The following is a 27,246-nucleotide window of genomic DNA, read 5'->3' as shown; positions in this document are numbered from 1 at the left end:
TTTATTAAGCACCTGCTGTATACCAGTCCCTGTTCCTCATCTTTTGTGAAGTTTTCATTCTAGTAAGGGGGAGGAAGCAAATAGTAAACAGGTGAATCATGTGGAATGTCAGGTGCTGATAAGTTCTGTAGAGAAAAATAAAGCAGGGAAGGGGGAGAGGGAGTGGGAGCAGAGGATGTTGTAATTTTATGGCCTGATGAGCGGTGCCATGTCCGTGCCCAGGATCCGAACCAGCAAAACCCTGGCCCCGAAAGGGAGCATGGGGACTCAACCACTGGGCCACGGGCCAGCCTCGGGTGTTGTAATTTTAAACAGCATAGTCAGGGAAGGCCTCACTAAGAAGGTTTTACGCTAAGACCTGAGGGAGGTGAGGAGGCAGTCAATGCAGAGGGAACACAAATGCAGAGGCTCCGAGGGGGAGCAGGCCTGTATGTGAGGAACAGCAAAGATGCTGGTGTGCCTGGAGTGGAGGTGGGGGTTGCGCAGAGAGAAAGAAGTAGGCAAGAGCAGAAGTGATCCTGAGGATTAAATGAGATAGAACACATAAAGTGTTTAGAGAAGTGTTTGCCACTTTTCTGTTTTGTTGCTAATGATTACTGTGTAATGACAGTCTCCTCATTAGGCTTTAAAAGGAGACCCTCGAGTGGAAAAGAGGTTATAAGAAAGAAAACAACCAAGTGAGGCTTTCCCTCACTCAGCCATTCAGCAAACATTTGAGGTTTTTCTTGTTGCCAGGCACTGCTGTAACAAACATGACTCAGTGGGGGGCCTTGTGTTTAAGGACTTCCTTCCAGCAGCTTTAGTGGTGGAGGCCCACAAGTAACGGATGTCCAGGCGTGCTTTGGGAACAAATGGGGAGTCATCAAAATTAGACTTCAGGGAGGGGTTAGCAATTCCCATGTGGGTTCAGCTCTTGAAATTTTATTATATGAAGAAGAGGGTCTGAGTGTGCTTGAGGGGTGCTTTCCAGGCAGAGGGACCAGCCTGGGTGAGAAGACAGGGCTGTGGCAGTAGAATGGCAGTTTGGGAGGCCAGAGGGGAGGGGGAGGGGGAGCCACATGGCGAAGGGCTGAAGAGAGGCACCAGGGAGAGGCACCGTGAGTGGGAAGAAGTGAGAAGGAAAGAGAGAAGTCTGAGAAAGTGGGGTGCAGGGAGAGAGGAGGGGCTGACACACAAACGGTGATTATTCTGGGACTGCTCCAACTGCTTTGCCTGCAGTAACTCATTTACTCCTCACAATCGCCCTCTGAAGTAGGTTATAGCTACTGTCATCATCCCCATTTTACAGATAAGGAAGCTGAGGTGCAGAAAGGTTAACTAACCTTCTCAAGGTCACACAGCTTGTGAGTGATGAGTTGAGATTCTAAGTCCAGGGTCTAAGTGCCCCGCCATTGTCCGTGAAATAATTTTCAGCATTTTATTTATGCTTTTCATTTAATCCTTTTGGTAACCCTGCAGGTATATTGGAATTGCATATGTTGTCACTGGCCTCTGAATGATGATGTGAGTGCCAGTTGATAGGATTATCTCCATTTTGCTTTTGGTTCCTTTCTTCTTGGAATTGGTCCCAGGGGGATTGGGATCTAGGATGACTCTCTCCTTTCCCACTCCCCTTCTTACCCTTATTTCTGCCATCTTACAATGACAGCGGGCATTTAGAAACAGATTCCAACTGGGCAACTGATGGTGGCAAAGAAAAGTATTTCCATACTTTTTCTTAACTCACTAGTGACATAGTCATTTTTAGTCTTCTTAGATTTTATTTTAAATAGACATGTATATTAAATGCTTTTTTTTTTCTCCCTAAAGCCCAAGTACATAGTGTACATATCCTACATGTACGTCATTCTAGCTCTTCTATGTGGGTTGCCACCACAGCATGGCCTGATGAGCTGTGTGTAGGTCTGCACCCAGGATCTGAACCAGGGAACCCTGGCCGCTGAAGCAGAGCACGTGAACTTAACCACTCGGCCATGAGGTGGCCCCTTAAATGCTTTTTAAACACACATTTTTAATATTATTTTTTAAGTATAGGAGAGCTCAAACAACTTTGCAGAAAAACCAGAAAACATAAAACTTACCTTTTAGTTGAGCTCCTAATGTAGTTTTTATGTAACATCTTTGAAATTGTTTTCTTCTCTTTTTCTGTAGTTGAGGATGAGTCTTTTTCCCCTTTCTGCAGATGCCATTCCCACGGACCAAAATTAGATCAAGGATTATTTGTTCTTAATTAAACAGGAAGCTGAGGATAGTTGTACGTTCAAGTCCAGGCAACTGGCTACTGGAGTCAGTTTTAAAGACCTGACACCTTGTCATCCCTTCTGCTGTCTTTACTTTTTGATCTTCCCGGTTCAGTCTGTCCTAGTCTCTTCTTCGTTCTGATCATAATAGGCATTAGAATAATGATCCCTTATTGGTGCATCGTTGGGGCCAACTCTGTGCTCTGCGCTTAGCATCCCCATTTACTTAATCCTCACAGTAGCCTTGTGAAAAGGGGCCTGCTACTTGGCTGTGCAGATGAGGACACTGAGGCTGGGTGAGGGTGGGTAACGGGCAGGGCCACTCAGCTGGGATGCCACAGAGCTGGGACTCTGACCCAGGGCTTTCTGATGCCAGAGCTGCACTCTTTAACCCAAATCTGGGCTCTTGTAACATTAGTGAGATTAAAGGATGATTTTACTCTGAACTGCCGAGTGGATCTGTGTTCTTCAGTGGGTAGGGTGGGGTGAAGGGAATGAATCTAGGGCCCTTTGTACCTTGTCACAGTTGGAGTGCAGCCAGCCCCGGTGTCCTGAAGTGGCTGACTCCTTTGAGATGGCACCCGCAGCCCCAGCAGTGCGATGGATGACGGGTGCTAGGTGGCACGCCGGCTCTCTTGGGTTTCTCCTCCCAGCCTCTTTTATGCGTCCTGTGCGAGTTAGGAGGAAAAAGCCAGCAGCCATATGCTTGGATGGCTTTAACTTTGGATCTCGTGCTCGGTGAAAACGCTGAGTCACCTGCAGTGACCTGCTTCCCACCCCTTATCAGTTTTCCCTTTTCTGCCTCACCTTTTTGGCTTTTGTGCCTTGTAAATAGCAAGTATTTACTGATGGGGAGAATGATGTTAACACCTTCCTTCCTCCCTGCTACTTTGTTTCTTTTCATTTTTGCCTGGCTTCTCTGCCTTGAAAAGCCTGGCTCTGGGTCTTTTTCTCACGTGCTGATGGAGTACTGGTGAGTGCGTCGGATTCCTGTCTGCTCTGTGCTGAGGTTCTTCCAGGAGAGGCTTGGGGGCACAGGATGGGCATTGAGTCAGGGTGGGAATGGGACTCCCCTGTCTGGTTGCACATTAGGAGCATCTGGGCTGCTTGAGAAAAGCTCGACTACCCCCATTTTCATTAGATTGATCTGGATTGGTGCCCTGGCACTGGCATTTTTTCAGGCTCCGCAGGTGACTCTGATGTGCAGCCACTGGATTAGTTTTAGATAGGTTAATTTGTGAGCTGGGTTCAGGTAGGCTTTGGGGAAGCGGGCTCAAAAGACGCAGCAGCTCTTCCCTGGGCCCTGCGCTCAGCGAATAGCACAGACTGTTCCTGCTCACCGCGTCACGTCATAGCCAGCGCTCAGGTTGTGCTTACTCGGGCGAGGCACTGTTCTAAGCACGTTGCAGCATCAACTCATTTAATCCTCACAGTATCCTTGTGAGACAAGCACTGTTGTTACTCATTTTATGGAGAAAGAGATTCCTGCTTCTGACAGTGAGGGGCATGTAGTATGAAGCTGACCCACAATCCTGGCTTTTGGTTTCTCCTAGTTTTGTGGTGTAGAAAACTCATTTCAAACATTTGTGTTTTAGTAATTTGGCCTTAAATGTGAATATATTTGTTTTTACAGATGAGAAATATACCTGTGCTATCTCATAAGTAAATGATTGTCAACTGGTATGCATAGGTGTAAATTGGTATTGTAGATCATTTAAAACACTGCTGCTTTTTTTTGGTGAGGAAAATTGGCTCTGAGCTAACACCTGTAGCCAGTCTTTTTGCTTGAGGAAGGTTGTTGCTGAGCTAGTATCTGTGCCAGTCTTCCTCTGTTTTGTATGTGTGATGCCGTCACAGCATGGCTTGACGAGCGGTATGTAGGTCCATGCCCGGGATCTGAACTGGTGAACCCCGGGCTGCCAAAGTGGAGTGTGTGAATTTAATGACTACACCACTGGGCCGGCCCGTAAAACACTACTTTTTATGATGTCAAAAAAAGTTCACTTCACTTTATGGTAGATTTTATATTTCAAGTCATTTTGAGATAGAATTCATTTTTAATCACTTTTTTTATTTAAAATTGCATTTCCTACTTTTCATTTAAAATCACATGTATTGTGTATGTTTGAGCTCATATGTAGATCTATACTGACTTGTGGTCCGACCTGCTCTTTACACTCTGGCTACTGTAACCTTCCAGGATACTCAGCACATCTAGTATCAGCATTTTACACGTGCTCAAGTCTCATCATCATGAACCCTAAACTGGACATTCCCTCAACCCCAGGTGCACTTCTAGTCCCCCCATCCTAGTCAGACTTCTGGGACAAGTTGCTTTAGCTTGACTCAGCCTGTTCCCTCATCTCCTGCTGTATCCTTAGCTCGCTTCATTCTGACCTCAGTCCTGGCGTCTCAGTCTTCGCCAAGGTTACAGAGTAACCTCCAGGATGCTAAATCTAGTGAGGACTTTTGAAGCATTCTTTCCCACGTTCGCCGGTCCCTGTCGTGTGTTAGGCTTGTGCTCTTCTAGGTGTTAGGATACGGTGGTGAACAAAGCAAAAGACGGTCCCTGTCCTCCTGGAGCTTGGGCTCTAGGAAGAGTGACAAAGGACAAAGATGTAAATATATAAAATACAATGTCAGCATCACAAAAGACCTCATGTTGTATGATTCCGTTGCTATAAAATGCCTAGAATAGGCAAATCTGTAGAGACAGAAAGTGGGTTAGTGGTTGCCTAGTGCTAAAGAGGCGAGGGGAGAAGTGGGGAGGTACACCTAATGGGGTGATAAAAATACTTTAAGATTAGGCTCTGGTGATGGTTGCACAGCTCTGTGACTTTACTAAAAACCGTTGAATTGTGCACTTTAAATGGGTGTATTGTATGGTATGTGAATTATATCTCAAGAAAGCTGTTAAAGAATGTCAGAAAGTGACGAGTACTATGCAAAAATCTAAATTGTGTGGGGATGGAGGTGCTGCTTTGGATAGGGAAGTCAGAAGAGACCTCTGACGAGGTGACATTTGAGTAGATATTTCAGTGGAGTCAACTGTCAGGCCTTGGGAACATCAGAGGTCATCAAGGCAGAAGGTATATTAAATGCAGAAGCCCTGAGGTAGGAATTCACTTGAGTATTCAAGGAAGAGTGTGGCTGGAATGGAGTGAGCAAGGATAATGGAATGAGATGACTTAGGTCAGATCATGTAGGGCCTTGTAAGGACTTGCTGAAGACTCAGATGTTTTTCTTTTATGCTGCAGTAACAAATCCAGAATCTGAGTGATTTGAAATCAAAAGTTGTGACATGCCCTCTGCAGGTTGGCAAGGGTCTCTGCTTGACGTCATTGACACGCTCACCCTCAGTCTATCTGAAACCCGTAGGAAAGAGGCCTCCTGTTTCTAGAAGGAAGGAGACAAGGCAAACCTAAAAAATGGCTCTCAACTACAGTACACTGTTGGCTTTAACAACAACACTTTTTTCTTTTTCCGTGTCGCTGAATAAAGTTGGTGTTTCAGGATGGGCCGTGTAAGCCGTGGCTTAGAGAACCCCAAGCGTTCCATGCTGAATCCCACTGGAGAGGCCAGCCCCGCTCCACTGGATCCTGTTCTTGTTCTCTCCCAGAAGCGTTTACGATGATCGCTGATATTGATAACCTTTAGTTTTGTCCAATTTTCTTTCACCCTTTTGGCACTAACGTGGTCATTATTCTGTACCACCCTGCCAAGAGCCTTCACTGGTTTAGTTTATCATTCTCATTGTCATCAAAAAGTGTTTATGAAGTGCATGTCTGTGCATAGTGCTGCATTAAAACTTTTGTACCTGAGAGCATTGTTCACTGACTGGCCAACTGGGGTTCAGCTAATAATGAAATACTTTTATGACTCTTTAGTGAACAGAAGAAAGAAGTGTGCTTGCAATAGACATTGTGTTATTGATGGTATCTGTTCTGCACATCTTTTTTCTTTAAAAAAATTGGTAAATTGTTTTAGATTTAGCTAGTTTTATTAACTTAAAAAAATATTACTCTTAAGTTTGTGTGCTTGATTATTAACAGCTTTGGGTGGGAAATGCTGTTTTTTCCCTTTATGGAACAGGAAGATAGATCAGTTTTTGCTCTGATCAGAAATAAGCTACAATGGAGGATGGACTTTGGATTGGGAACGAGAAGATGTGACTTGTTCCCAGCTTGGCCCCAGCTAGCTGTCTGGTCCTGCTTGAGCTAATAAAACGAGGAGAATTGGACGAAAGGACATGAAATGTTGAACTCCACTCTCTCATCTCCAGAAGGCGATCTTCGTGGTTTTTCCTTATAGCACAAGCACAGATTTTATATAGAAGTTAGTTCTAAAGTCCATATGTAAGGTGAAAATCACCTATATTAAAAATAGCACTGGAGGGGCTGGCCTGGTGGGGCAGTGGTTAGTTCACACGTTCTGCTTCTTGGCGGCCTGGGATTTGCCGGTTTGGATCCCGGGTGTGGACTTGGCACTGCTTGGCAAAAGCCATGCTGTGGTAGGCATCCCAGGTATAAAGTAGGGGAAGATGGGCATGGATGTTAGCTCAGGGCCAGTCTTCCTCAGCAAAAGGAGGAGGATTGGCAGTAGTTAGCTCAGGGCTAATCTTCCTCAAAAAAAGCACTGGAAATACGTTCAGAAGGTGTCCGTTGGAGATGGTCTTGCATAAAACCAGCACAGGCAACTCTTCCTCCTGTAGTTGGAACCGATCTCTGGCTCTGGAGCTGAGCACCAGTTGAAGCAGCTGGTATGCATTTGGGGACCCTGTTTTATGAAAAATACGTCTTTAAATACTAGACTTACACAGTGTTGTGTGAGATACACAAAATGTGATTGGCACATGGAAGCTGAGACGGACCGAGTGACTGTGGGATTCATGTTGCCCGCCTCCTGCTCATTGAGTGGAAGGGAAGGCAGTCCAGGACGTTTGAAATTTCTTTTCTTCTCTCTCTCTCTCTTTTTTTTTGCCGAGTGAGTGAAGTTGAATTTGTGTGAGTTAAAAGTGAGTATTCTACGATCCTGCTGTACTAGGATTTCTCCTCTCCGCTTTTATTGCCACAGTCTAACTTAAGGCTCTAATCACTTCCTACTTGAGTCACTTCCAGGAATCTTCATGAAGGGCCCCTCTAAATCCAGGCCACCCATTGTCCACGCCACACATTTGCCATAGAGGGATCTTTCTAAAAAACTGATGTACACACTTCCGTGGCCCCCAGAGTCACAGCAGTGCTTCTTGAACCTCTCCCAGCACTCTGCTGTGGCTGAGGGTGAGTGTGTTAGCTACTCTCGGTCCTGGAGCATAGTTGGGTGTGGTGAGCTTTCTTTAAAGTCTTGTACTATAACCATGTTTTTGTTTTTATGTAAAATTGTTGTAGGTGAATTACCATTGAGTAAAATTGGTGCTGCCTGAATTTGCCCTGTTTGTTACATTTGCATGCCCTTGGGTGGCTCAACTGGAAATACAAGTCCTTAGGAGATTAAATCTCAACTCTTAAACAGGGTTCACAGATCCTTCATTTTCTGACCTTTGCCTTCTGTTTGCGTCTCCTCTTTTATCATGCTGCTTCTCACATTTGAAGATCTAATGGTGTGGATGCACTTGAAAAGCCTGAGTATGTCAAATTTAAGACTTGTGTCTTTGTACTTGCATTCATTCATTCATTGTGGTGTTTACTGAGCACCTAATATGTGCCAGGCGTTGTTCCAGGTACTAGGGATATAGCAGTGGACAAGACCAAGTCCTGGCCTTCGTGAAACTTACATTCTAATGGGAGAGGAAGATGACAAACAAATATATAAAGAAAGGTAAAAGAAAAAGAAAGGTAAAGCAGGTGATAAAAAGTGAAGAGGAAGTTTTTGTTTGTTAGCGAGGTTCTGTAAGAAGGTGATATTGTCATGACAACCTGATGAAGTGTGAGAACAAGCCGTGTTACCATGTTATTATTAGAAGGAAGAGGGCTCAACACAAAGACAACAGCATGTGCAAAGGCCCTGAGGTAGGAGTGTGCTTGGAGTGTTCACAGAACAGCAGGAAGTTCAGTGTGACTTACAAGAGTGAGTGAGGGGAAAATGAGTAGGAGATAAGATTGGATAGATGGGTAGAGGCAGAAGAGTGCAGGACCCTGAGTCTATAAGGACTTTTCTTTTGCCTTGAATGCCTTCCCCTTTCATCTGTAACTTTTGGGTGAGGTTGGAATTAATTTTAATTTGTTCACATGCTAGCTAGTTTTCTTCTCTCTTTACTAAATAATTCTCTTCCTCATTGATTTGAAAGGTCATTTTATCATATATTAGTTGTATGTGTGTTTAGACGTACATATATTCTTGCATGCATACATATGTTTATCAGCTCTCTTCCATTGATTTGTCTTCTTGTACACATACCATACTGTTAAAATTACTGTACCTTTATCTCAGGCATTGGTGGACTATAGCCCAGGGACCAAATCTGTCCCACCACCTAGTTTTCATAAATAAAGTTTTATTGGAACACAGCTATGCTCAGTTGTTTCCGTATTGCTATGGCTGCTTTTGAGTTACAATGGCAAAGTAGTTAGAACAGAGATGGGATGGCCCACAAAGCCTAAAATATTTACGATCTGGCCCTGTGCAGAGTTTACCAACCTCTGCTTGATGCTGTGTATTGATATCTGATAGGGCACGTTCTTCCTCATTCTTCTTTTTCAACAATTTCTTGGCAAGTCTGGCATGTTTGTTCTTTCACATGAACTTTAGAATCAATCTGCCAAGCTTGCTCAACTCCCTTCCTTTTCCCCACCTCTTTTTTTGGAGGGTGGGGGATCTTGGAGGCTGAGAGAATAGGAATTTGATTGCATTTAATTTGTAGTTAGTAAAGGGAGAAGCCATCTCTTTATGATACTAGGTCTTTCCGTTCCAGGAATATACTATCTCTACATTTATGTCTTTCAGTAAACTTTTATTGTTTCTTCATTGTGTGTTGTGTATTTGAGTTTATTCCTGTAAGTATTATTGCTTTTTGTTGCTATTGTAATTGAGATCACCTCCCAGCTATGTTTAACAAGTGACTATTTATGGTATAAAGGAAAGGTTTTGATTTTTATGTATTTAAATTGTTTTTGACCCTTTTACACAAGTAAACTTTTTTAGGACTGTTAATTTTTTAAGTTTGATTCTTTTGGTTGACAGTCATTGTCTGAACTTACCAATAATTTGTTCCTTTCCTAATGTTTGCGTCTCCGTCTATATGGTGGGATTCTGTGCCCAGGGTAATTTAGGGGAGTGGACGTGGACCCTCTCGGTGGCATTCCTTTTTTTTCTTTTATGTTATGTAGGTCACTGCAAATGGTAATTACAAGAAAAAAACCCCAAATCAGAAAAATTTATGCCCAGTCCACATTTGTTGCTAGTTTTAAGAATACTTGGAAGATAATTTAGGTGAGCTGTTTATCGAGCAGGCTGTGCCTTTTTGCAGAGCCATTCGTGGCCTTTAATACAGGATATAGGGTTTGCCTGTCATACTGAACACGCACACCCTTGTGACATGCACGGGTTTATTGCTTTTCTGTGGAGAGCCATTTGATCATGGAATGAAGTTGACTTAACCTAGCATTTATCTGCTGGAATTGAAACGTGAGCAGAAGGAGACTTCTCTGAATAAGTTAGTGCTTTCCTAAATACGTTCTCTGTAAAGCCTCGGATCTTTACCCTTAATATCCGTTCCTTAAGGATGTGAAATCTGTTGTAGATTTCAAGGTCTGTTACTTGCCCTGAGCACTGAACAGATGAACCATAAATTCAATAGATGTTAACCTTTGTGGATTTATCTTTTAAGGCCATTTTTGTCTTTTCTCCCTGAATTTGAGTCTCTGCCTTAGATTCTTATCGAAACTAAAGATAAATTACTCGTGTTGCTTGTTCCTTTTGTTTTTCCTTTTTTCTTTTTGGTGAAGTGATGATGGGGTGGTGATGGTAGTAGACTTTGGGTATGGAAACGGAGAACTGCTGACGTATGTGATTTGTGAAATGTACTTTGTTACTCTCATTGCCTGTAAAGTGAAGCTTCATATTTAGAACCTGGTCCTAAATGCTCCTGTGTATTGTCTCCACTGTGTTGTGATCCGTTTCAACCATCATGAACATCACCTGGTGGTGTATGAATGTGCAGTCTGTAGAGATGTATCAGGTGGCATGCCTCAATCAGAGAGGGAGCTCCAACTTGGGGATTTTTGATGTGGGGCTTGACTTGGACTTCCGGAAGTTAGAGACCATTTAGATAGCTGTGGGGTGTGGAAAATAGTATAAGCGAATATAGTGGTAATTGATTTCTTTTATTGAGCGCTTATTATGGTCCAGGCATTGTAATGGATGTCTGCCACATCTAGGCATTGTAGTCTCCCTTTACAGATGAGGACATGAAGGTTTAGGTGAAGTAACCGTTAGACCTGAGATTCAAACCAGCTGTCAGACTCCGGAGTCGGGTTGTAAAGCACAGCGGTATTTTGGCAGGAACTGTGTATGTGTAGAAGGATTTTGCGGTTTTAATTCATTTAGATTTTCTTATGTGAATTTTGACGATTGAGTTAACATCGAGGTGGTGAAAAAAGCATAGCATGTCGGGGTTTAGAGACCTCATTGCTTGAATGATCTTTGGCAAGCCACTTTCTTCTCTCCCATGTGGCCTCAGTGAAAAGAGAATCTAGATCCTTAAGTTTTCTCAGTTTTGTTTTTGTTTTTGGCGGGGCTCAGGAGTTTAATTTTTATTTCGAGATCATAATGGATTTCAATTGAGAGTGCAAAGACAGGGGTTATGGCTTGGTAGGAGACGCATGGAAGGGCTGATGTCTGTGGGAGCTCCCCGTTGCCTCTTGCAGGTCAGGAGAGGATGGCGCTTCTGGCTTTAGAGACCTCATCCATGTTTATTAAATACAAACATGAGTAAATAAATACACACACACATACATACAGTCACACACCCCAAATGCTTTTTAAGCCTTTTCCATGCAGGTGCACTAATTAAGATGGAAAATAGAGTTTTGTGCCACATTCTCATCATTTACCTTAAATGTGGCTAAACCATTCAGATGCCAAACAGTTAACACTTATCTGTATTCAAGGCCCATTTGGAGCCTGAGACCCTGCTCTGGTTGTCTCTCAGCCAAAAACTCTTGTTCTTTGGACCATTCTCCTTGTCTGTGACGGTGGTGTCAGGCTGCTGGCTGCCGCTGGGTGGGCCAGAGCAGTGCATGTGTACTTGGACATGTATGGCCTGCTGCTCCTGACAGTGTTGGGGCTCTGCTGCCTGTCTGCCCTTCTGCCCTGCAGATCAGCCCAGAACTGGATTGCTGCGCGATTTAGAAAAGAAAGTACATAATGCTTTCTAAATACTGGCAGGGAAGTCACCCTGCTTTCCAGATTCGGAACAGTAGCCCAGAGCACAGCCCCTGCACAGACAACTTGTACTGTAGCGGCTGCTCTTTGCATCTGATACATGTCCCAAATAAAATATTCCAGTGCAGGGCCGATTTTTTTTTTCTTTTTTATCAGAATGGCATAACTTGGAGAGTTACAGTGTCTTTTCAAGGTTACATTCAGACTAACCTTTATGATAGTAAAGAAAAGGAACTAATGTAAATCCTGATATTTTATTAAAATACTTCTGTTGATGCTTGTTCAAATATGAAATTATTCATAGACTTTTAACTTGTATTTGCATAGCCTAATATGTATGTAAGCATACTTAACTTTCCAAAAGACATTTGAAATTGGAGATTCGAAAGCCTAACAGTTTAAAGTTTTATGTTGTGCAGGATTCTAAGGTGGAGCAACTTAATTCATGTGGTGTGTGTGATTTAGTGTGTAAGGCTGAAATCATCAGAGGTGATGCGTGGTGCATTCTTGGATCTGGACATGTTTCTCCGGGAGTGTGACTTCTGCTCTGTGTGTCTGTTCTGTGGAACATTTTAATGTTGCAGTGCAGATGACTGTGGGCTCCATCACAGGGCTCTGGCCTTAGGCACAGAGCTTGCAGCCTAAATAGTTCTTTGATTTGTCTGTATTTGTGTAACAGGAGAGGGAGGGGCTTAGATTCCATTTTTTGCTCTCTCTGTTGTAGAAGAGCCAACAAAATAAATACATTGTAAGAAATGCCGAATGGTTGCCATGCTTTCCTATTATTTTCTTGCCAGAAGCTTGATATTGTACTAGTAATTCTGGGGAAGAGAAAGGGAAAGAGAAAGCGAACATGTTTCATTTGAGATCTGTCTTCTATTTGTGTGACTTCTTTAATTTGTTAACATTATTGATATTTTTCTCTTAAGTTCAAGTTCATTACTGGTAGGATTTTACAACTACGGAAGTATTTTTGTTTTACCTTAACAATTCAAATGGAAATTTCATCAACTTTAACATGTGGTTGGGAATTTAACTTTATTGTTAGACTCTACTTCTAGGGGATAGGTCATTAGTTGCATCTTGTATTTTATTTAATAAATATCAAATTAATGGACATCATATTCAGTTGTATCAAAACATTTGTTTGTCTTCACTTCTGAGCCTTCTTTTTTTACATTCTTTTTGCAGTGTGGGAAATAAATAACACTGAATTTTCCCCTTTTTCTTTTAAAGACTTTCAGCTGAACTCTCATCTCTCAACACTGGCAAATATTCATAAGATCTACCACACCCTTAATAAACTAGTAAGTCAATCTTTTAAAGACAGAAGTACCAACTATTTAAAGTAATTGTTCTAAGTGTATTTGATAGAAATTTAGATAATGGATGTTAAGATAGCTATTTATGAAACTATTGAATTTTAAAACTTGCTGTATGGTTTGTGATTCCTTGGTAATAATGAACATATTTCTTGCAGAATCTAACAGAAGACGTTGGCCAAGACGATCACCAAACAGGTATCTGTAAATGCTTACACCCTTAATTTTAAACAAGCTTTGTAATTGAAAGTTAGGAAGGAGAGATTCTAGCTGAGAATGGTCTACATTGTTGTCATCCCCTCCAATAACAAGATGTTACTTTGTCGAGGATGTTTTTCAGAGTGTTCGAGGCTGCCATGGTACAGCTGCTTCCCGGGAGGTGATCTGTTCCGGGCCTCTGGTTGACGACAGAGCACTTCAGTCCCTTTAAAGGGGCTGGGGATTCTCCCCAGTAGTTTCAAGATATTGTTTCTCTACTGAACTGTTTTAGTTTATACTAAAAAGTTACTGCAGTAATGCAGTTTGAAAGGTATTCCATAAATGTTTGTTGAATTGAGATAAAAATGACTTGATAGCTAGGTAGGGATGTGTGTGTGTGTTATATAGGTCCTGAGGATTTATGAATGGGAAAATTGAAAATTAGTGTAAATGATTCTCTAGCCCTGTGGTTCTCAAACTTTAGCTAGCATTATAATCACCTGGGGAGAGCTTGTTACAACAGATTACCAGGCTCCACCCCCAGGGTTTCCAATTCTGTAGGTTTGGGGTGGGGCCCCAGAGTTTGCATTTCTAACAAGCTCCCAGATGATGCTGATGCAGCTGTTCTGGAGACCACACTTTGAGAACCACTTCTCTAAACTGCTGATTCAATTATAAAGTTCAGAAACTTGGATTTGATCTATAGTTATTAAAACTTTCAAGAAAAATTATTAAAATATATTTTAAATTATTTTGGAAGTCACCATAGTGATATATGAATATATGCTTGTTGGAGAATTTTGAATAGCGCAAAAGTAAGTGGAGTAAAAAGTGACAGTGCTCCTCTGTCTCTCAGTCTAGCCGTTCTGTCTCCTCCAATACGCTGTTTAATTTTATTCTTTCAGCCATTTTTTTTTAAACTTTTTTTTTTTTAAAGATTTTATTTTTTCCTTTTTCTCCCCAAAGCCCCCCGGTACATAGGTACATAGTTGTATATTCTTCGTTGTGGGTCCTTCTAGTTGTGGCATGTGGGATGCTGCCTCAGGGTGGCTTGACAAGCAGTGCCATGTCCACGCCCAGGATTCGAACCAACGAAATACTGGGCTGCCCGCAGTGGAGCGCGTGAACCCAACCACTTGGCCACGGGCCCAGCCCTCTTTCAGCCATTTTTATTCATGCATATGTTTTTATAGTACTGGCTTTTTATTTAGCATCAATGAGATCACACTGTACATACTATACAGCATCTTTCTTTTTTCATTTAATGGTATGTCTTGGAGGTTTTTGGGATTTAGAACCCTCCCCAGCCTCCCCTCCAAATGGGTTCAGAATGAATTGAAAATTAGGCAGAATATGGAGGTTGAAGTAACAGTTTTGTTGGAAAACACAGTTTAGATGTGCAGCAAGAATGCAGAGGCTTTTCAGTGTTTCACCTGAATTAGAAGCCTCACACCCAATCACTGTCACACCTGTATAAGCACAGGCCAGCACACCCGCTGTCCCCCTCTCACCCGCGACTAAGACAGTGGCACGGTCTGAGCTTCTGCTGACAGGTGGTTCTGAAAGGGAGTTTGGAATGGGCTGGGCCCCTCTGCTCGGTTCTTTCTCCCTGGGTCATGAGTTAAATCAGACACTCCTGCCAGAGGAAGGAGTGAGAGAAGTGGGCAGGGACTCTGCCAGAGTGTTCTAGAAGACGAGGCCACAGCGGCTCCCTTCACCTGACCTTTCTGTGTCAGTAAATATAGATCAACTCAAGGGCAGTCAAAAACAGATTCCTTAATGATTTTAAAAGCAATGTGTGCACATGGTTTTAAAAGAAGTGTTGAAAAGGTATGAAACAAAAAGTGGAGGTTTCTATTTCATTTTATTACCTCTAGGTCCCTCCTATCGCCCACTAGTACTCTGCATTTGACTCTCCAGAAGTAACTTTTATATTCTTTTGTTTCCCAAATGATGATGATGGTGGTGATGATGAAGATATTTTTTTCCCCCAATACAGTATTATACATTTGTATGTGCTTCTTGTTTTTGTCACTCAGTGTTTCTTGGAGATCTTTTCATAGTAGAACATTTATAAAGCATCTGCTTTATATTTTAACGTCTGCACAATTTTCTAATTCCTGGATATATCATAGTATGTTTCTCCAGCCTTCTATTGATATACATTTAAGTGTGTTTAACTTTTAGCTACTACCAACAATGCTGAAATAAAATTTTCAGGGCCAGTTTTGATAGGTAAGAAATAAACTACAGTTCTCTCCTATTCTGGAACAATATCTTGGCGAGCTTTGAGCATTCTTTAAACTTAAGAGTTAATGTAGTTTTGATTTTTAAAGCTGAATTTTGTATTTGTAAAGCCTTTTTAGGTCATCTTTCCCTTAGCTGAGGTAACAAAACCTCTAAGTTCTGAATCTTGTACATTATGTGGTTAACTTTAAACTTCGGATTTAAATCAATATTATTACTATAGTAATTTCACATCTAAATATTTAACCTGAATGTGGCAATTTAATAACTGTAAGCTATAATTAAGGAAAACGAAAGTGGAAAGTGTATTTGGCCTTATGCCTCCTCTTTCGCCCTTGGGGACAGCGGCTGTGTCTGATGTTTGGAGTGTAACATGCTGGTGCCGGGTGCCTTGTAAGTGCTAGTCAGTGTCAATTAGCATTAGTAATTTCGTAGAGTAGTCCATTTCATTACCATTTTCCCATTTGATTATAGCATCACTTGTGATTACCATACCTGACAGAGTGTACTTTAAAAATTAAACAACGTAAAGTCTATAATGTTTGGAGATCTGAGAAAGTTAATCACTGTAGTGCTGCTTCGAATCTTTTAGCCCACAGTAGTCTGAGCAGTATCTGTGACAAACTGTCTACGGAAGAGCCACAACTAAGTGCAAGGGAGGTCAGTGTCTTCTTGCTCTGTCTCCTCCAACACTTTTCTTTGATGCTCTCAATCTTCCTCCCACCAGAAAAAAAGAGAGAGACAGAGTTAACTTTGGAGAAATAGCCCAAAATACACCATACATGTAGGGAGTGAATAAAAATTGCCAAACAGAGAGGACAAAAAAATGAGCAAAGAAGAAGATGGTAGATGTTGGAAGTCAGTATTATTTGGAGGGAAAGGAAAGGAATTTTTTTTTTTCTTAAATAGTAGGATAAAAATTGTACATTTAGACTCTAATAGTTTCAAGGAAGTAGTTCAATGATCTGTTCAAGAAAATGAAATAAAATACTAGTTACTGGTAAGATGTCTTAAAATGGAATCTATCAAATTACTCTATGTTGTGACATGGTTCAGTGTAAAGTGAGGTGAAATAGCTGTATAAAAAGTATTGAAGTGGCAGAATGAACTGTGTAAAATGTTATTAAGTGAAACAAGGTTATGATACAGCGAACTCAATAAAATGAAAAATTAGTGAGATTTTTGTATTGGAACATGCATTTATACTAAGTTTGGAAAAGTCAGAAAATTTCTCTAATTTTATAAACCTCTTGTTTGGGGGTGACTAGAAATTGGGCACACAATTTAATGTCTTACAGAAAATGAACCCTGAACAGGATTTTTCTAACTTGAGGCCCACAAGTGAAAAGATTTACCAAAAAAAAGAGGCAGTGGAGCGCCTACTTAGATACTATTTATTAAGAATAACATGCTTAGTTAAATTATTATGAAAACAAGCTGGATAGACGTCAAAGGACCTTTGGTCTGATCCAGGTGAACTCCAGTTGCTCTTTAAAATTGATTTTCTGAGGCCAAATATTAGAATAAACTTGTTGAAAAATGTTGGCAGTATTTCTCGTTGTTTAATATGGGAAGAATGGCTATATCCATTGACTACCCAATTTATTTGAAAGTGCGGTCGGTCAGTTAGTAGAATATTTCATTTGTTCTCTTTAAACACTGAACCAAGAAGAAATGAACCTGAACTCAAATCTTAACCCTTGCGTAAAAAATATATAGACAATTTTGGGGGCTGGCCCCGTGGCCCAGTGGTTAAGTTCCCGTGCTCCGCTGCAGGCGGCCCAGTGTTTCGTTGGTTCGAATCCTGGGCGCGGACAGGGCACCGCTCATCAAACCACGGTGAGGCATCGTCCCACATACCACAACTAGAAGGACCCACAACTAAGAATATACAACTATGTACTGGGGGGCTTTGGGGAGAAAAAGGAAAAAATAAAATCTTAAAAAAAAATATAGAGAGACAATTTTTATTGCCTTCCTAAGGATCGTGTTAAACACCCCAGCATCAAAGAAGAGCTTGTAGTGATGGGAGAGTTGGGAGGGTTGATTTCAGACTCCCTGTCCATCTGTGTAGACAGACCGAACACCAGATCGTCAATCATGATAATGTTACGGAGCACAGATTATAGTTTAGGATTACTAGTTGAGATTTTTCTCCTCCTCTTCTTCCCTGTTTGTTATTATTATAAAAAGGCTTTTCTTCTTTCATATGTACTTGCCAAATATTTCTAACAAGATTTCAGATGGATCCCTAAAATCTTTTTCATCCCTGCTTTTTCTTGGATGATTGGCAAAGAATGCAAACTTGCAGCTCTGATCATTTCAAATAAATTACTGGATTTCTTACAGTTCATTAGGGAGTCAGTTTTATTTGTTAAGTATTTTTTGATCTAGGAACTTTTAGGGGCTCAACTTTATGGGTCAGTTTCTTATCCGTAGAATTGGGATGGTAATCACAACCCCTTAAATTTGCGAAGATAACTTTGAAAGTGCTCTGTAGTTATTATTTAAAACATCAGCCTTAATCTTTTGCATCTACCTGTAATGTCAGATAGCTCATTCTTTGAAGGAGATAAACATTTTGTAACATTCTTGTTAATATTATTTACCCCCTAAATTTTTTTTGAGTTTAAAGATAAAGTGTTTAATTGAAGTAGATTAAGTGATACAAGGTCTGAGTCAAGTCTAAATTTAACAATATGAATAAATACAAGTTTGTAAAACATATTCATTTAGGTTTAAGTATTTTTATTATAAAACCACTTATCACAGTTATTTTAAGAAGCAAACATTCTCAAATATTTGTGTTTAAAAAAATTTCTACCTGCCGGGAAACAAAGTCGGGTGCTTGTTTTCCTGAGAACTGGGGGAAAAATTCGATGGTGTATTATCTATTCATAGATGTTTTAAGTCTCTGGAAAGGTACTGATTTTTCAGCAAAATTTGGTTTACACATGTGCTAGGAACACATTTATTCAACAAATACTTATGGAGAGTCCACTGTAGGACTCACAATAATGTCTATATCTTATCATTAGTGTACTATGATACTGTACATGCACAGGTGGACCCAGCAGGCCCTGCAAACCAAGGTGTCCCTTTGCACGTGCACTTAAAAACCCTGGTTGTTTCTCTTGCTCAGGTCTGTCCTCGGAGCCGTGATGGGTATGGGGGAGCAGGTTTGGGGCAAACAAGCCTTGAGTTGTGTATTCTCTGTATTTTGTTGATTTGGTTCATATTGTCAAATTATCTTAAGTAAACTTGTTCTCAGCATTAAAAAGTTGCTTGTTACGTAGGCCGAAACTTTTCACTGTCACCATGGGTTCTAGGGTTCTATCTGTGGAGCTGCGACGTGTAGTCGTTGGTAACCTCACTGGGTGAGTTTGACTCGTCCTTCCTGTGAGGCGGGAGTGAGAGGGCGGTGAGCCGGTGAAGGCCCAAGCTGTACTGGACAGCAGGGAGCTGAACAGATGTCGCTTCTTTGTGAAAGATGGCCCCATAGCGTCGCTTATGCCGGTGATTGGATGGAGAGAGCTACACAAAGCCATGGTTCTTAGCTAGAAGTTAGAAGTTTTGAATAAATGAAAGAATAAAATGCCAATTTTGGGGTGATTTGGGGCCCAAAGATGAATGTTTTACACAAACATGAGAAAAAGTGGTTTGTGAAACTTTTTAACAAAGCATTCATCAGTAAGGAAAAAAATAAAAAGTTGGAAAAGTTGGTTAACTTATGTTAGTATGTTTACCAAAAACGTGATACTTTTAACAAGTAGAATTCAGTGAAAGCCAGACATTATATGTTTCTATGAAGAAGCAGATAATGGAAGAGCTGGCAGATTAACCTTTATTGGTGAATATTGGTGAGGACACTATTTTAAATAGTGTTCATCATCCCACAAACTGCAGAGATAAGTGCATTTTCCTCTGTGTTCTGCAAAAACTGGTGGAAGGGAGAGGTTACTGCCAGACCAGATGCTTGGAACCAAACCATGAGCCGTACTGGAAGAAAATGTCTTTTCTTCACACATACACATCCAAGAAGGGAGAAGCAAGCCCCAGGTTTAAGACATTGTTATTTTTGAGCAGTGTGGCAGGCTTTCTACCTAGGAGGGTGTACTTTTTCATTCTGCAGGCCTCACCCCAAGGCATTAATGGACATGAATTAATCTTTTTCTTGTATGTTGGCCGTCTGCAAAAGCTTGGGTCACTCTGCAACTCTTTGGAACTTTTTGTATGCTTTAGTGTTGTTTGTAAACAGGATCACCATTTTATATGGAAGATGAATGGGGTGTCTGTGTGCTGGGCAGCGCCTTCTCTGGCTCTTTCTCTTCCAGTTCTTGCTGCTGTTGTGGGGAGTGAGATATGGGTGTGTGTGGTGTCTCTGAAGAACTCTCCTTCCACTCTGGGGAGGACAGGGCCTGTTTGGGCCCCTTGGAAAGGTGGCTGACGGTCGTCCGGTTAGCCCTGTGGGGTCTGCTTCTGTGCTAAAGGAATAGGCAGGATCCTTAGGCTCATGCAGTGTGCGGTACCTGGCACCGAGCAGACGCCTCATTTGGGCTGTAGTCCTGGTTTATAACAGAAAAGGTGCTTTTGTCTGGTATGGCCCTGAAGTGTATCACCCTGGAAACTTAGTAAAATGATGGAAGCCTAACTGGGAGCCAGGATTTAGGTTCCAGTCCTGATCATTGCTCTTACCAGGGTTGTGACTATTAGCTACTGACAACTGTCTCCCTGCCTTCAGAGCAGGTTTCTTGAAAGAGTTGTCCATGATCATGTGTTCACTCCCTCACCCCACGTCCTTCCCACCCCGTTGCAGTCTAGCTTCCACCCTCACCAGCCCATTGCTGCCATACTTCATTGCTCAATCCATCGTGTGCCTTTGCTCCTTCCTGAGCCGTCCTCTGTGTGCACACTCTCCACCTCTGGCTTCTAGAACATTACAGTCTCTTAGATTTTTCTCGCAACCCAGGTTTTTACCTTCTTTTCCCAGTCCCTTAAATATCCACACTCCCCAGGGCTCTGTCCTTACTTCTCTGCTTCTCAGTCTCTGCTTTGATGACCTAGTAGAGGCAGCAGGAAATAGTCGCTGAGAGCTTGGGCTTTGTTGCTGGGCTGCTTGGATTCGATCATCGATTTCACTTATGCTTTCCAGCTGTTACTTAATCTCTCTGCTTCAGTTTCTTCATTTGTAAAAATGGAGCTGCTGACAATACCTACATCCAAGGGTTGTTGTACGGATTCACTTGCGAGGTCCAGCCTGAGCACTGCCTGCAAACCTCTGTTAGGGCCCTCGGAAAGTGTATATCCCTATCATCTACCTACACACAATGCTTGGCACCTAAAAACTTACTCAGTGGATGTTTTTTCCTCATAAAAATCCTGAGAGGTAGATATCACAGTTCTCATTCTTCAAATGATGAACCAGAATAGGTCAGTGATTGACCAAGCCATGTGGTTAGGTGAGGAGCTGGAACTCAGTGGATGCAGATCACTGGAACCCCAGCACCCCTGTGCTTGCTCCTGTCGTGGTGACTCATTGAGAGCCCAGGGCCTACCAAAGGACCAGTGGAAGAAGAGACGTGGAGTCCAGAATGCACCGCTTAACACTTCTGAGATCTTGGAAAGAAACTCGAATGCCTGAGCCTTAGCTTTTCCCATCTGTCAACTAGAGATAATTATCTCTGCCCTGCCTGTCATTCAGGGTTATTGTGGGAACCAAGCGACATAATATATATGATAGCACTTGTGCCAAGATGGGGTATTTTAATTATATTATAATTGTTTTGTAATTTATAATAGTTTAAGACGGTCTGAAGCAAGACCGTCTGGATTTAAAGCCCAACTCTGCCTCTGTTTTCTCATTTGCATTGGCAGTAATGATGGTTCTCTGTTCATAAGCTTGTTGTGAGGTTGACTCAATACTGGTAAGTGTTGAGAACAGGGCCTGGCTCACAGTAAGGTCTCAGTAAGTGTTCCACGTTGTTGTCTGTTGTTATTACATTTTACTATCTTTTACCAAATGAAAGTTTACTTCTGAAAACTGTGACTGAAAGTGGCAGAAACAAACTAAAAATTATTAGGAAATTTTGCTCGAGATTATGTTAGGCTTCTGCCCCAAAAGTCCCAATCCTGGTTTTTTAAAATCAGATATCCCTTGAAGCTTAAGAGTATTGGGACTGATGTGCTTGTGTTATTTTAGATGGAAGGTTACCGGTTGAGCTGGCCTTGCCTAATGAAGGACATAAATGAGGTGGCGGTGCAGTTCCTTCTGAGGGAACACGGCCGTGTAAAAGGAGCTGAAAGCTCGGGGGTTTATATTAGTATTTGGGGGGAGTAAATTGAAGTGGTGATAACTTCCATTTCTGGTGTGGTTTTAGGGGGAAAGTGTTAACTTATTTGTGTCATTGAGAAGTTTATTTCTTGACTATAACATTTTCTCAAAAGAGGAGGTAAAAGCTATTTTTTCACTTATAGCATTTGCAATAGCATCTAAACCCTTTACAGTGCAAAGCAGGGAAGTTTTAATTTGCTGGTGATATTCTTCGGACGTGTCATGACGTGGCATTCCTTAACGTGGCGCTCTTGCCTCTGTGTTTTGTAGGAAGTCTGCGGTCTTGCAGTTCTTCGGACTGCTTTAGCAAAGTGATGCCGCCAAGGAAAAAGAGAAGACCTGCCTCTGGAGATGATTTATCTGCCAAGAAAAGTAGACACGATAGGTATGTTGCAGAGACAGGAGATCAAAATGGATGACACACGTGTCGAACAGGCACATTTCTACCTAATCCAGTGTGGGTCTTCTAAGTGTGCAGATGGCAACTGGAAAATTGCTTTGGGTTCTGCCAGGAAAACTTTCAAAGTGTAGTTATTTAGTGATACTTTACATGTGGGTTTATAAAACAAAAACAAATTAGGTAATTTGAGTTCTTAGAAATTAAAGTTTTATCTTAGTCCATTGGTCCACCAAAACTGGTGTAGAGTTTCTTTCTTTCCTTTTAAGGGCTTGCCATCTGTGCCTGTTGGGGACCACAGGATTGGTATGTATCTGTTCCCTAAGAGGGTCTCACTCACTAAATACATCACAGTAGTCCCGTCCTTGTCTTTGCAAGGGCCTTGGGCTGGGCGGTCAGAGAGGGCTGCCTGTACTGAACACTCGGAGGCTGCCTGGAGTACTAGCTGAGCTGAGGTTTATTCTCAGAAGAGTGAGAATTTGTTAGAAACTGTGAAAAACAAGAAGACTATTTAAACCACTTTCTTTTACACAAGTGAACTGTTAAATGTGGTAACTCCAGAGCTCTTTTAGACTTGTTTATTTCGGGCATCTTTATTGTTTCCCTCTGATTTTAGTAAGTCATTTTTCCTTCTTGTTCTTTTTTTTAAACAATGAACAACAAGCATCATAGTTTTAATTTTTTCTACCTTTGTCCTTCTTCCTCCATTCTAGCTCTGCAGGTCACTTCACTGATAGGCCTGAGTTCCACGTCTATAAATCCGGGGGATTAGATGAGATTGTTCTGTTTCTTTCTTGCTGTCATACTTCATATGCTACAAGTCAGTTGGAGGGTTAGAGATGGACTCTGAAAATGTGAAAATAATATCACTATTCATATCCCAGATGAGTAGAAGATATCATCTAAAAGAAGATAGCAGTGATTTAGAAGATAATCACTGAAGATGATGTTTAGACTGATGGTTTTCAGCTTTGGGAAGCCATGTTATTTGATACTTCTTTGGTGGTATTATCAGGGAATTGTTAAATTCTAATAATCACATACCATTTTGTGACTATATATAACACTGATTTTCCCACCATACTCTAATACAATTTAATACAATAAAGCCAGTTTAAAAACTGGTCGTTGAGTTGCAAAAGGCTGTGAGGTACCTTAGTGATAGCATTTCAGTGTCACCAGAGGCAAAGGGATCTCTAGCATTATCTGAGTTTCATTCTTGGTCTTTTTTGTTTTAAACAGCTGTATTTACCTACTGTAACGTTCATCCATTTTAAGTGTACAATTCAGTGATTTCTTACTAAGTTATTAGAGTTGTGCAACTACCACTACACATCAGTTTTAGGAAATTTCCATCACTCTGATTAGATCCTGATGCCCATTCACAGTCACGTCTTCTTCCCACCCCAGTCCTAGGCAACCTTGAATCTACTTTCTGTCTCTACAGATTTGCCTTTTCTGGATATTTCATATAAATGGTCTTTTTGTATCTTGCTTCTTTCACTTAGCATAATGTTTTTGAGGCTCATCCATGTAATAACATGTATCAGTATTTTGTTTCTTTTATTTGCTGAATAGTATTCCATTGTCCTTTTTTATGTAGAGTGTTTTTAGTAATTCAAATATTACAGTGTCTTATATAGGCCTTCAGGTTATTGACCATTACAGACTTTGAGCTGAGATAGGCATATCCAAGCCCAGGACTGGAGCATATCTGTTCGAACCCTTAGCCAGTATCTGCCTCTATTTCCAGGAAGTATGAATACCTTTTATAGAAGAAATACAGAAGTGGTGGTTTGCAGTTTCAGTATCTTAACACCCTGTAACTCTATTCTTTTTTGGTATTAAAACCCACAGTCTCTAATCAGAGGTATATACAGATAGTCTGGTGAATGTCTAGGCATGAATAAATGCTCATCAAAAAAGAATTATATATGATTTTTACATTATGTACAATGCAAATAAAAATCTATTCATGGGGGCTGGCCCTGTGGCTGAGTGGTTAAGTTCGCATGCTCCGCTTCCTGGGCTGGGGGTTCATGGGTTAGGATCCTGGGCGTGGGCCTACAGACCACTCATCAAGCCGTGCTGTGATGGCATCCCACATAGAAGAACTAGAATGACTTACAACTAGGGTATACGACTATGTACTGGGGCTTTGGGGAGGAAAAAAAAAGAGGAGGATTGGCAACAGATGTTAGCTCAGGGCCAATCTTCCTCACCAAAAAGCATGCCTTAAAAAGGAAAATAAAGGGCCAGCCCCGGGACACAGGAGTTAAGTTCACATGTTCTGCTTCAGCAGCCAGGGGTTCGCTGGTTCAGAACCCAGGTGTGGACCTGCGCACCATCTGTCAAGCTGTGCTGTGGCAGGTGTCCCACATATAAAGTAGAGGAAGATGGGCACGGATGTTAGCTCAGGGGCAGTCTTCCTCAGTAAAAAGAGGAGGATTGGCAGCAGATGTTAGCTCAGGGCTGATCGTCCTTAAAAAAAAAAAGGAAAAAAAAGTCTGTTCTTGAAAAAAAGAAAAACTATATTCATAAGTGTTTATAACTATTTAGGCAATTTTTACATAAAGAATGGATAAAAAAAGTATATACGCATTTTTTCTAGTGAAATCACTATTTTAAAGGTAGTGCCGGAGCTGGCCCTGTGGCCCAGTGGTTAAGTTCACATGCTGTACTTTGGCGGCCCAGGGTTTTGCTGGTTTGGATCCTGGGTGCGGACATGGCACCACTCGTCAGGCCACGCTGAGGTGGTGTCCCACATACCACAACTAGAAGGACCCACAACTGAAATATACAACTGTGTCCTGGGGGGATTTGAGGAGAGAAAAAAAAAAAGTAGTGCCTCCTCCCCTCCCTGTGTAAGGAATGTCTTGGTTCTGAGCCCCAGGTCAACATGAAATAAGGAATTCCTGCAGGAGGTTGCAGTGTTGCAGGAGGAGGATGTGTATTTTCTGGTTCAGTTCTCCAGTTTATGCTGGCTATTTCCACAATACTTGGAGATTATACAAGAATGGCAGAAGCCTGGGTTTCTCTGTGCTTTTCTCTCCTGAGGTTTTTTTTCCTGGAGGCTTGAACATAATTTGATGTTTCTTTTTATTTGCTTAATGTTCCCTTGAGGTGTCTGATATTGACAGGTTCTTCCTTAGACTGTGCTCTGTGCCCAGCCTGGCTTGTAAGACACAGAGGTCAGGAGAACTTAATGTGGAGACATGAGTGAGTTCTGGGGTCAGCGATTGAAGAAAACACTTTAGACGTTTCTTGCTGTATCTCACTACCAGTTTGTAGTTAGCTCTGGCTGGTGAGGTAGAAGGGAGAATATCAAATACCCATCCTATTCAGTTCTTACTGATTATTTGTTGATCAGAGAAAAACCTGTATTAAATGCTTATCATTTAATTCTATCTTGGATGTGACTGTGTTTAAAACTGTAGTTATAAAAGCTGAAGGTTCTGAGTGCAGGAAGTAAAATGTTTAAAGTATACTTGAAATACTGATTGAATAGATGTCTGGTTTGAGTAAAATAATAAAAACTATCTGCTACTTAAAAAGAACTCCGTATGTTTACTTTAAATAACTTGAAACTGCTTTCTCAATTTCTAGCATGTATAGAAAATATGATTCAACTAGAATAAAGACTGAAGAAGAAGCGTTTTCAAGTAAGAGGTGCTTAGAGTGGTTCTATGAATATGCAGGTAGGTAATCAGATCATCTAAGACTGGTCCTCATGAAAATGAGGGGTACCATAGAGGAGATTAAAGAATTAAAAATGTGTCCTTTTTGAATTTGGTGTGTATGTGTCTCCCTGTTTGAGGAAGGGAGCATAGTTGAAACAAATCACCAATGTCCTATTTATAGCCAGCAGCTAAGCCAAAGAATTCAGAACACTGGAAGGGAGCTGAAAAGATGAAATGCACTTGGGAGGAATACTTCAGATTGCTAGGAAACCTATTTTGAATGCTGGTAATGGGTGATTATTTGGTTTACGCATGAAAGTTAAAATAAGCTTTGCTGCTTTGAACCTTTATGTAGTGCAGCGGAATTTCTTCTATTAAGTGTCTCTATTCTGCAAGATTTTTTTGGCAGAAAATGTTTGTTTTGTCTTAAATGTCTTAAATTCAGTCCCATTTTTGCAACTTATTATAATTGGTTAGGTAATGTAATATTGAAACCTAGGGGTTTTTGTTACTGTGGCTGTGTATGGTGTAAAAAGAGAAAAAGAAAATTCTTCAGACCAGTTTGAGGGGAAGGCTCTTGACCTTTCCTCTCCTCCATCTTCATTTCCGGCCCTCTCATAAGCTATCAGCTTGATTATTCCAGCAACCTTCACACGAGTTTTCCTGTCGTCAGTCTCTGTTCCCAACCAGGTTCCATGTGCCTCCTGTTGTCATATTTAAAAAAAAATAAACAATAGATCATACATGTCATTTCCTAGCAATCCACTCTACCCTCGGCCCCCGCTTAAAAACCCCTGCCACCACAGGGTAAAAGACAACCATCTTGGTGCCGTCCCCTTGCCTGGCGTGTTTTTCTCCATTTTTCCATCTGACAAGCTGCTATCCATCTTTTAAGGCCCCTGAATAGCCTTCTTTGTACTTGCACAGGACATTTTTCATAAGTAGTTTTAATACCCTTTTATAAAGTGACGATTCATCCTGTGGCCTGATCTTGCTGTTTTTCTCTCTACCAATACCTTTTTTCTGATCAGAGCCTTGCTCTTTTGGCCACAGAGGTTGTTCCAGGGGGCTGGCAGGTAACCCAGGCAGGGCCAGTCAGATGAAGTTTCCTGGGATTTTCACATTGAAGCCAGGAGAAGAGTGTCCTTCTTTCCTAGTGCGCACTTGAAAGGAGGCGCTCCTGATTCCACTAGTTCTGTGTACTTTGTGAGCTACCCCAATGTCTTTCTAGTGAATTCTCCTTTGCTGCTTGAACTAGTTTGAGCTGGATTTATTTGCAGGGCATGAACCCTAATATAGACACTTACATAATATTAGAATTATCTGTTTTCATGTGTAGATCATGAGAACATGAGTCTCTTGGAGACGTTTTTTATTAGTAAAGTGGTGGCACCTTCTAGGTTTTCATTACAAGATGATGAATGAATGAAGAGTCTTCTCGTAATGGTAT

The 27,246-nt window shown here is 41.4% G+C and overlaps 1 protein-coding gene across 25 annotated transcripts in view; it reads left to right on the top strand.

Moving 5' to 3' along the window:
* The window catches only part of DCUN1D4 (defective in cullin neddylation 1 domain containing 4), a 78,863-nt gene that overhangs the window by 18,170 nt on the left and 33,447 nt on the right, over nt 1–27,246 (top strand). For 15 of the 25 annotated variants that reach the window (XR_011538754.1, XR_011538756.1, XM_008516314.2 and 12 more), the window contains 4 exons: nt 12,858–12,928; nt 13,102–13,141; nt 21,990–22,104; nt 25,723–25,814. Coding sequence is in view for 23 of the 25 variants with exons in the window: in XM_008516314.2 (XP_008514536.1) it covers nt 12,858–12,928; nt 13,102–13,141; nt 21,990–22,104; nt 25,723–25,814 (318 nt within the window). In the remaining 2 variants the exon portion in view is untranslated. Of the gene's footprint in view, nt 1–6,980; nt 7,000–12,857; nt 12,929–13,101; nt 13,142–21,989; nt 22,105–25,722; nt 25,815–27,246 lie in introns of those variants that run through there. The other 10 variants (XM_070614968.1, XM_070614967.1, XM_070614972.1 and 7 more) reach the window with 4 other exon arrangements.

This window comes from Equus przewalskii, chromosome 3 (genome assembly GCF_037783145.1).
Source record: "Equus przewalskii isolate Varuska chromosome 3, EquPr2, whole genome shotgun sequence".
Taxonomy (NCBI): Eukaryota; Metazoa; Chordata; class Mammalia; order Perissodactyla; family Equidae; genus Equus; species Equus przewalskii.
The sequence above is the reverse complement of the archived record's forward strand: the minus strand, read 5'-3'. Positions and strand labels throughout refer to the sequence as shown.